Below are 9,654 nucleotides of genomic sequence, written 5' to 3' on the forward strand. Positions count from 1 at the left end.
AGGAAATTGGAGCCTTTTAAAGCTGAATGGTAAGTTAATTGAAACGATTGGAACTTTTGATGTGACTACGGATCTGCCTCCATATTTTAAGGTTAAAATTTCCTCCTCTATGGCGCTGTTTAGAAGTTTTTGTGAGGGCATCAGGAAGCATTGAGGGAATGTAATAATTCTGTTGGGAAGTTTACGCTTCCGTCTTGATTTATCGTTAATCAGTGGATTAAAACACACAACTGCCCATTAAAATCGCTACACCAAGAAGAAATGCAGATGATAACCAGGTATTCATTGGACGAATATATTTTACGAGAACTGACATGTGATTCCATTTCCACGCAATTTGGTTCCATAGATTCTGAGAAATCAGTACCCAGAACAACCACCTCTGGCCGTATTAACTGTCTTGATACGCCTGGGCATAGAGTTAAACAGAGCTTGGAGGGCGTGTACAGGTACAGCTGCACATGCAGCTTCAACACGATACCAGAGTTCATCAAGAATAGTGACTGGCGTATTGTGACGTGCTAGTTGCTCTGCCTCCATTGGCCAGACGTTTTTAATTGGTGAGAAATCTGGAGAATGTGCTGGCCAGGGCAGCAGTCGAACATTTTCTGTATAAAGAAAGGCCCGTACAGGACATGCAACATGCGGTCGTACATTATCCTGCTGAAATGTAGGGTTTCGCAACGATCGAATGAAGGGTAGAGCCACGGGTAAAAAAAAAAAAAAGGTTGAAATGGCTCTCAGCACTATGGGACTTAACTGCTGCTGTCATCAGTACCCTAGAACTTAGAACTACTTAACTAACCTAAGGACATCTCACACATCCATGCCCGAGGCAGGATTCGAACCTGCGACCATAGCGGTCACGCGGTTCCAGACTGCAGCGCCTACAACCGCTCGGCCACCCCGGCTGGCGCCACGGGTCGTGACACATCTGAAATGTAGCGTCCACTGTTCAAAGTGCCGTCAATGCGAACAAGAGTTGACCGAGACGTGTAACCAGTGGCACCCCGTACCATGCTTCCAATGTGCGTTCACCGCGATGTCGCGAAACACGGATGCGACCATCATGATGCTGTAAACAGAACCTGGATTCATCGGAAAAAATAACGTTTTGCCATTCGTGCACCCAGGTTCGTCGTTGAGTACACCATCGCAGGCGCTCCTGTCTGTGATGCAGCGTCAAGGGTAACCGCAGCCAGGGTCTCGGAGCTGATAGTCCATGCTCTTTCGAACGTCGTCGAACTGTTCGTGCAGATAGTTGTTGTCTTGCAAACGTCCCCATCTGTTGACTCAAGGATCGAGACGTGGCTGCACGATCCATTACAGCCATGCGAGTAAGATGACTGTCATCTCGACTGCTAGTGATACGAGGCCGTTGGGATCCAGCACGGCGTTCCATATTACCTTCCTGAACCCACCGATTCCATATTCTGCTAACAGTCATTGGATCTCGACCAACGCGAGCAGCAATGTCGCGGTACGATAAACCGCAATCGCGATAGGCTACAGTACGACCTTTATCAAAGTCGGAAACGTGATGGTACGCATTTCTCCTCCTTACACGAGGCATCACAACAACTTTTCACCAGGCAACGCCGGTCAACTGCTGTTTGTGTATGAGAAATCAGTTGGAAACTTTCCTCAAGTCGGCACGTTGTAGTTGTCGTCACCGACGCCAACCTTGTGTGAATGCTCTGAAAAGCTAATCATTTTCATATCACAGCATCTTCTTCCTGTCGGTTAAATTTCGCGTCTGTAGCACGTCATCTTCGTAGTGTAGCAATTTTAATGCCTAGTAGTTTAGATTTAGAAGAAATATGTGATCCGATATTAGAATCAAAATTTAAAAGAGGTTCGGAGGACTTAAGATCAAATAAGGCAGGAGGAATAAATAATATTCAATTGGAATTTCTAAGATAACAGGAGGAACTGGAAAGAAAACTACTATACAAGTTGTTGAGTCGAGTGTATGGGTCTGGCGACACACCACCTAGCTGTCGAAAAAATATCATCTACACGATTGCGAAGAATGCAAGGCAAGTGCGAGAATTATCGCCCAATCAGCTTAGCAGCTCATGCACCCAATATGTTGATAAGAATAATATGCAGAATAATGGAAAAAATTGACGATCTGAAAAATAATGATGAGTTTTGCTTCAACAAATATAAAGGCACCAGAGAGAAAATTCTGACGTTGCAGTTGATAATGGAAGCAAGACTAAAGAAAAATCAGGACACGTTCATAGGACTTGTCGACGTCGAAAAACCTTTCGACCATGTGAAATGTTACAAGATGTTGCAAATTCTGAGAAAAATGGGAGTAAGCTGTATGAAGAGACGGGTTATATACAATATGTACAAGAGCCGAGAGAGAATAATAAGAGTGGTCGACCAAGAACGAATAGCTCGGATGAAATGGAGTGTAAGTCAGGGATGTAATCTTTCTCACCTATTGTTCAGCCTGTATATCGAAGAAGCAGTGGTGGAAATAAAAGGAATTTGTAGGATTGGAATTAAAATTCAGAGTGTAATGTATCGATGATACGGTTCGCTGATAACGTTGCTATCGAGAGTGAAAGTGAATGAACGATATAATGAGTACAGAATTCGGATTGAAAGTAAATTGAAGAAAGACGAAAGTAATGAGAAGGATAAGTCTTGAGAACAGCGAGAAACTTAACATCAGGATTAATGGTCATGATGTAGATGACGTTAATCAATTCTACCAATGGCAGCGAGGAGGACATGAAGAGCAAACGCACTGGCAAAAAGAGCATTCCTGGCCAAGAAATGTCTACTAGTATGAAACATAGGCTTTAATTTGAGGAAGAAATTTCTGGGACTGCACGATTCGAGCACTGCAGTGCATGATAGTGAAAGATGGACTTCGGGAGTACCGAAGTAGGAGAGACTCGAAGTGTTTAAGATATGCTGCTACAGACGAATTTTGAAAATTATATGGAATGGTAAGGTAAGGATTGAGGGAGTTGTGCGCAAAATCGTAGAGGAAAGGGAAATGTGGAAACACTGAGAAGGAGAAGGGACAGGATGATAGGACATGTATTAAGACAGCAGAGAATGATTTCCATTGTACCAGAGGGAACTGTATAGGGCAGAAACTGTAGGGATAGACAGAGATTGGAATACATTCAGCAAACAATTGTGGACGTATGTTGCAAGTGCTACTCTGAGATGACGACGTTGACACAGTAGAGAAATTCATGGCGGGGAGCATTAAATCAGTCAGAAGATTGATAGCTCAAAAAACGGAAGGTACCTTATTCCTTATAATTTGTTTTGAACAGAGCTGGTACACTGGTAGCACCTACAGGGGAAATGTACTTCATCCGTACAGTGTCTAGTTTGAGAAGATGTTGTCAAGACTCAAAGACATGTCATAAATGTACCTTGATCCGTCAGTGCGCCACATTGTGCATTCTGGTCCTCTGTGTCTGCCAGTTTGGGAAAGCGTAGCTCGTAATGTGCAACCCCCCCCCCCCTCCCCCCCTCCCTCCTCCTGCCAACAACTGCCATAGCGCACAACGACGTGGCATGCACAATGTCGCTGCGAGTGGCAGCTTTTCCAGACTAAATTATTTCATCGAAATTGGTTCAGCTCTTTAGTCGTGGAAAGGTAATAGACAAACACACTTATACTCAGTCATTTTCAGAAAGAACAGAATACCTTGAAGGACACGCTTATATTCACAGAACATGTACATTCCTATGTTCTGCAGATTTATTATTAGCATTTGAACCATCTCGGCCAGTCATTTCAAGGGCAACATCAATATCGAGATGCAAATCCACCTACCGGTAAGAATGTGCCTGCTGCCCTCGTCATCGCTATAAACCCGAGGCAATGGATCAGTGTGACTTGAGCAAATGTGCAGGATGCCTCACAGATATATAAGCGAACCGTACCGTCAATTCAGTGAGTTTTAAATTTGGCACGTTATTGGCATCGGAGAATGTGATGCATCCACTCAGGAAACTGCTGTTCATATGGGACGAAGTGTTTCGGGGGTGCAACGGATGGATGCAGAATAGTTCACGGAAGGCCTTAGATTGCGACAAGATCAGTCAGGTGGCACCACCCAGATCACTCCCCCGAGAAGATCGACACCTCATCCGAATGGCATTGCAGGACAGATCTGCGTCCTCCTCGGCTATGTGTTATGTGCACGTCGTCCACTTCTTCGCCTAGCTTTAACGAATGAGCAGAAAAACATGCTAGACGGCAGCAGTGTGTGGAACGACGTCACTGGTGATGGTGGTGATTAGTGTTTAACGTCCCGTCGACAACGAGGTCATTAGAGACGGAGCGCAAGCTCGGGTTAGGGAAGGATTGGGAAGGAAATCGGCCGTGCCCTTTCAAAGGAACCATCCCGGCATTTGCCTGAAACGATTTAGTGAAATTACGGAAAACCTAAATCAGGATGGCTGGGGACGGGATTGAATCGTCGTCCTCCCGAATGCGAGTCCAGTGTGCTAACCACTGCGCCACCTCGCTCGGTGACGTCACTGGGGACAAGAACGTTATCAGATAATGTTTTCGGACGAATTCAGATTCTGATTGTTTGAAAATGATGGCTGAATTCTGGTTCACCGCAGACAGCGGGAACTGTGTCACTGTGATAGCACTAACTCAAGGCCTTATGGTGTGGGGTGCTATTTGGTACAATCACTAATCACACTTCCATGTCCAGGGCACTGTGACGAGTGTGACCTATGTAAATCACGTTTTGCGACCCGTAGCCCTACCCTTTCCGCACAACACCCTAGAAGCCATTTTTCAGCAAGACAAAGAACGACCACATGTTGGTGCACGAACACGTGCTTTCTTGGTGTTACAGAATTTCAACCTATTGCCCTGGCTCATCAGATCACCAGATTTCTCGACAACGGAAAATGTGTGGGGTATGGTGAAACGAGGTGTGCACCGCTGTGATCCAATGCCAAACACCACAGATGAACATTTGAGCCTGGTGTACGCAGCATGGGTAGCTATGCTAGTCGAATCCGTTCGTCCCTGATACGCGTCGATGCTATCACGCATGGAACAAGTTAAGAGGGCCATGGTGGAACCTAGGCAACAGGACACATGCTGAACCGAGGTAACTGAAATGCTAATCCTTTTTGGAGAAGATACTATTGTAGAAGTCCTATGAATATGAACCTCCTATCTCTAGTCGTTCAGGGTGATTTGTTTTTCAATTGAAAACATTAAGTGTGAAAATGAGTCCATGATCTGTTTTTTTCTGAACATGAGTATATATACACTCCTGGAAATGGAAAAAAGAACACATTGACACCGGTGTGTCAGACCCACCATACTTGCTCCGGACACTGCGAGAGGGCTGTACAAGCAATGATCACACGCACGGCACAGCGGACACACCAGGAACCGCGGTGTTGGCCGTCGAATGGCGCTAGCTGCGCAGCATTTGTGCACCGCCGCCGTCTGTGTCAGCCAGTTTGCCTTGCCATACGGAGCTCCATTGCAGTCTTTAACACTGGTAGCATACCGCGACAGCGTGGACGTGCAACGTATGTGCAGTTGACGGACTTTGAGCGAGGGCATATAGTGGGCATGCGGGAGGCCGGGTGGACGTACCGCCGAATTGCTCAACACGTGGGTCGTGAGGTCTCCACAGTACATCGATGTTGTCGCCAGTGGTCGGCGGAAGGTGCACGTGCCCGTCGACCTGGGACCGGACCGCAGCGACGCACGGATGCACTCCAAGACCGTAGGATCCTACGCAGTGCCGTAGGGGACCGCACCGCCACTTCCCAGCAAATTAGGGACACTGTTGCTCCTGGGGTATCGGCGAGGACCATTCGCAACCGTCTCCATGAAGCTGGGCTACGGTCCCGCACACCGTTAGGCCGTCTTCCGCTCACGCCCCAACATCGTGCAGCCCGCCTCCAGTGATGTCGCGACAGGCGTGAATGGAGGGACGAATGGAGACGTGTCGTCTTCAGCGATGAGAGTCGCTTCTGCCTTGGTGCCAATGATGGTCGTATGCGTGTTTGACGCCGTGCAGGTGAGCGCCACAATCAGGACTGCATACAACCGAGGCACACATGGCCAACACCCGGCATCATGGTGTGGGGAGCGATCTCCTACACTGGCCGTACACCTCTGGTGATCGTCGAGGGGACACTGAATAGTGCACGGTACATCCAAACCGTCATCGAACCCATCGTTCTAACATTCCTAGACAGGCAAGGGAACTTGCTGTTCCAACAGGACAATGCACGTCCGCATGTATCCCGTGCCACCCAACGTGCTATAGAAGGTGTAAGTCAACTATCCTGGCCAGCAAGAACTCCGGATCTGTCCCCCATTGAGTATGTTTGGGACTAGGTGAAGCGTCGTCTCACGCGGTCTGCACGTCCAGCACGAACGCTGGTCCAACTGAGGCGCCAGGTGGAAATGGCATGGGAAGCCGTTCCACAGGACTACATACAGCATCTCTACGGTCGTCTCCATGGGAGAATAGCAGCCTGCATTGCTGCGAAAGGTGGATATACACTGTACTAGTGCCGACATTGTGCATGCTCTGTTGCCTGTGTCTATGTGCCTGTGGTTCTGTCAGTGTGATCATGTGATGTATCTGACCCCAGGAATGTGTCAATAAAGTTTCCCCTTCCTGGGACAATGAATTCACGGTGTTCTTATTTCAATTTCCAGCAGTGTACATACATCTTTGGTTTGTTACCACAGTCACCTTTGTTTCTGTGAGAAAACCTGTAATATGCAATAACCAAACACACGACACATAGCAATATAACAACACTTTAATGAAACTCTCTGAGGTTACGTACTTGCCACCGCTGTGAGAACAGATCAGCATACCATCGTTGTGCCGTTGCATTCAGTGAACCCATACAGAGGTGATTGTCGGCCAGCTCTTCACCAGTTAAACCATCCATACATACGTGTATCGCTTTTAAGGTACACGTAACACGGCTGGAAAAGCATATACTGGACAGAACCTGGCAGAGTTGAATGCAGGCTCGAAGGCGAAGAGTAAAATGGGAGTACCGTTTTCTACTGCAAGCACAGTGAACGAATGTGTAGAAGACACAGAGCGTATACCGTCGACATTTCCACTGTTGTGCAATGTTTCCAGAACAATAGTGGTAATTAGGGCAAGAAACTAAACTAAATGCATTTAACTCTGTAACGAGGCTCAGCAGGCTTGTGGGTCGCTTATATTAAAATATCCAGAGAGTGTGCTGAATGACTTCTGAAAGTTTGTTGGTGGAGTTCTTGTTCACCCTGTACATAGCCCGCCTGCCACGTTGCTTTCCCCTCACTGTGAAACAATGTACGAAACAAGCAAGTGGATTGCCACGAGGGGCGGCCACCCTTACGAAAATACAGCGCTGAACTTAAACGCCAAGATAACCGCGGCCAGTCAGTGGGCTTGAGGGGAAAGAAGTCGAAACACTGTTTAGGACACAGTGGTGTAGCGATAATAACCCAACAGTGGAACGTTAGGAAGCTGAATGTTTTCGAAACATAGGGTGAGCGATGGGGCGTCTCTTTAATTCATCGACGAACCCCGAACTCCTGACGCCTCGTATGCTAACGATCTTGATGACCGCTACTGACGTGTTCAGGAAATCGTTCCGACAGTCTCATCTACTCGACTATTTTTTAAGTGAAGTTGTACGATTATATATCGGATTGTTAGCAGTACCCAAAAGTGGGGATATCTGGCGTTCCACAAAATACTTAAAAACCGGGACATGCCAAAAAAATCGGGTATTGGGCACCACTACCCGAGCAGGACGTAAGCAGCGTGTGCGAAAGAAAAGATGGCGACTGACAAAAGGTATTCGTTTGACCCAATCCGGTGGGGACAAGAAAGTGAAAAATACGGAAACTACCGAGTTATCATGACGTTTCAGTTACTGCGAGTCCGTTGAAGTTCGAAGAATTGGAGTAAAAGAAGAATTACCAACTCAGTCTGAGCCGGGCACGATCTACGTCCGGGGGGAGGAAGGTAGGAGTAGTGAAATGTTTCAGACGGTAACAACACGGCGCTTCTTCTCTCGAGGCATATTCGTTACTCCATAGCGAATACATACGACCTCCAACGGGTGTAGCTTGGACTCCTCGTCGGCTTACCTTTGCGGGGGCTGCCAGCAGCATCGCGCTGACGACGACAGGCAGGAATGTCCTCATGGTGGCTCGCGACTGGAGGCTGTGGCGCCGGTCTGTTCGCTCGCACCTTCACTTGTACCGCGCCACTATGCTGTCTCATCCCACGTGACACAAAACTTGACAGGACGGCTAAACATAATTTACTGTCAGCTGGCTCTGGCGTAACGAGCCGGGTTTCCTCCGCTGTCGCAAAAGTCTGTCAGCTCTCTTCCTGCTGTCAAGCCGGAGTGTCGGCCTAACATGACAGGCTGGGAATACAGTTGTATTGTTCTCACCTGTTGTGCGTCGTCCTCAATGGGTAGTTTCCGCACTTGTCCTCGCCGCTGTGGCCTAGGCTCTAGGCGCTCTTTTTTATTTTTTTTTAGAAGTAAAGTTTCTTCTTCAGGAATCAAAATGGATTCCACAAACATGTTCTGAAGCTCAGATCGCTCTCTTTATCCTTGAGATCTGTGGTGCCCAGGTTGCTGCCATGTTCTTTACCTTCCTAAAGGCTTACCATATTGCTCCACACCGCCATTTAGGTGGCATTATACGAGCTTCACGAGCATCGACAAGATTCAGAACTTGTTAGTGCTCATAACTCAACATTTAGTTTGTAATGGGACAATCTCGATGGTTGTATAGGTAATTTCTCCAGACTACTCCAAAGGAACGGCACAAGAAAAATTACAAAAATTGTTAAGTGACATTTTCTGATGTTTTCTTACAACCTGCCGACTGTGTACAGTCGTTCGTTGCAGATCAATAATGTAATTACGATTTATTCGACATATTACTCCAGTTGCCTTTGTTTCGGTGAAAATACCTTCATAACGGTAGGAAAGCCAGTAATATACAGTCACCATAATGACAACGTAACACAAAGAGTGAACGAACAACGATCAGAATCAAGAGCTGCGATGTGGCTTCCTTCGCAATGAGAACAGTTCACCGTGGCGTCGTTGGACCTCTCTTCCATTGATTTTAATGAAACCACACATGAAGGGCAAAACGGCCAATGCATGACGGCCAACAGTTCATCATTAAACCTGTCCATACAACTGTGCATCACTGTTAACACACAACTAACACCACCGGAACATAAACCATAAATAGAACCGAGTAGTAGTTAAGGCAAGCTTCAGTTCGAAGAATAATGTGGGCATTACAATTGCCAACAGCAAGAACCGAGAGTGAATGGAACATGTTTGTTTCCAAACAAGATACACAGCACATACTGTCAACATTTGGTATTTTCAGTCGAATACACACACAAAGGTAGCCAGCAAGTACCACCCAACATACTCGGAAACCATGTCGGTGGAGTTCACGTTCACCCTGTTCATTAGTCAAACGGCTAACGTCGCAAGGTCCCAGAGGCTCTTCGTGGACGACTCTATTGCGTAAAGCAAGGCGGCAACGACAGAATACTGTAACCAGATTGAAGAGCACCTACAGTGGGCCGAAGTATCTTGCAGAGACTGGCATTTCAC

The 9,654-nt window shown here is 47.0% G+C and overlaps 1 protein-coding gene across 1 annotated transcript in view; it reads right to left on the reverse strand.

The window, feature by feature from the left end:
* Positions 1–8,251, reverse strand: part of LOC126266780 (uncharacterized) — a 50,770-nt gene extending 42,519 nt beyond the window's left edge. Inside the window, exon 1 of the mRNA XM_049971319.1 lies at positions 8,147–8,251. Coding sequence (XP_049827276.1) covers positions 8,147–8,203 — 57 coding nt within the window. The 5' untranslated portion in view covers positions 8,204–8,251. The remainder of the gene's footprint in view (positions 1–8,146) is intronic.
* Positions 8,252–9,654: the final 1,403 nt, after the last annotated feature.

This window comes from Schistocerca gregaria, chromosome 4 (assembly GCF_023897955.1).
Source record: "Schistocerca gregaria isolate iqSchGreg1 chromosome 4, iqSchGreg1.2, whole genome shotgun sequence".
In the NCBI taxonomy this organism is placed as follows: Eukaryota; Metazoa; Arthropoda; class Insecta; order Orthoptera; family Acrididae; genus Schistocerca; species Schistocerca gregaria.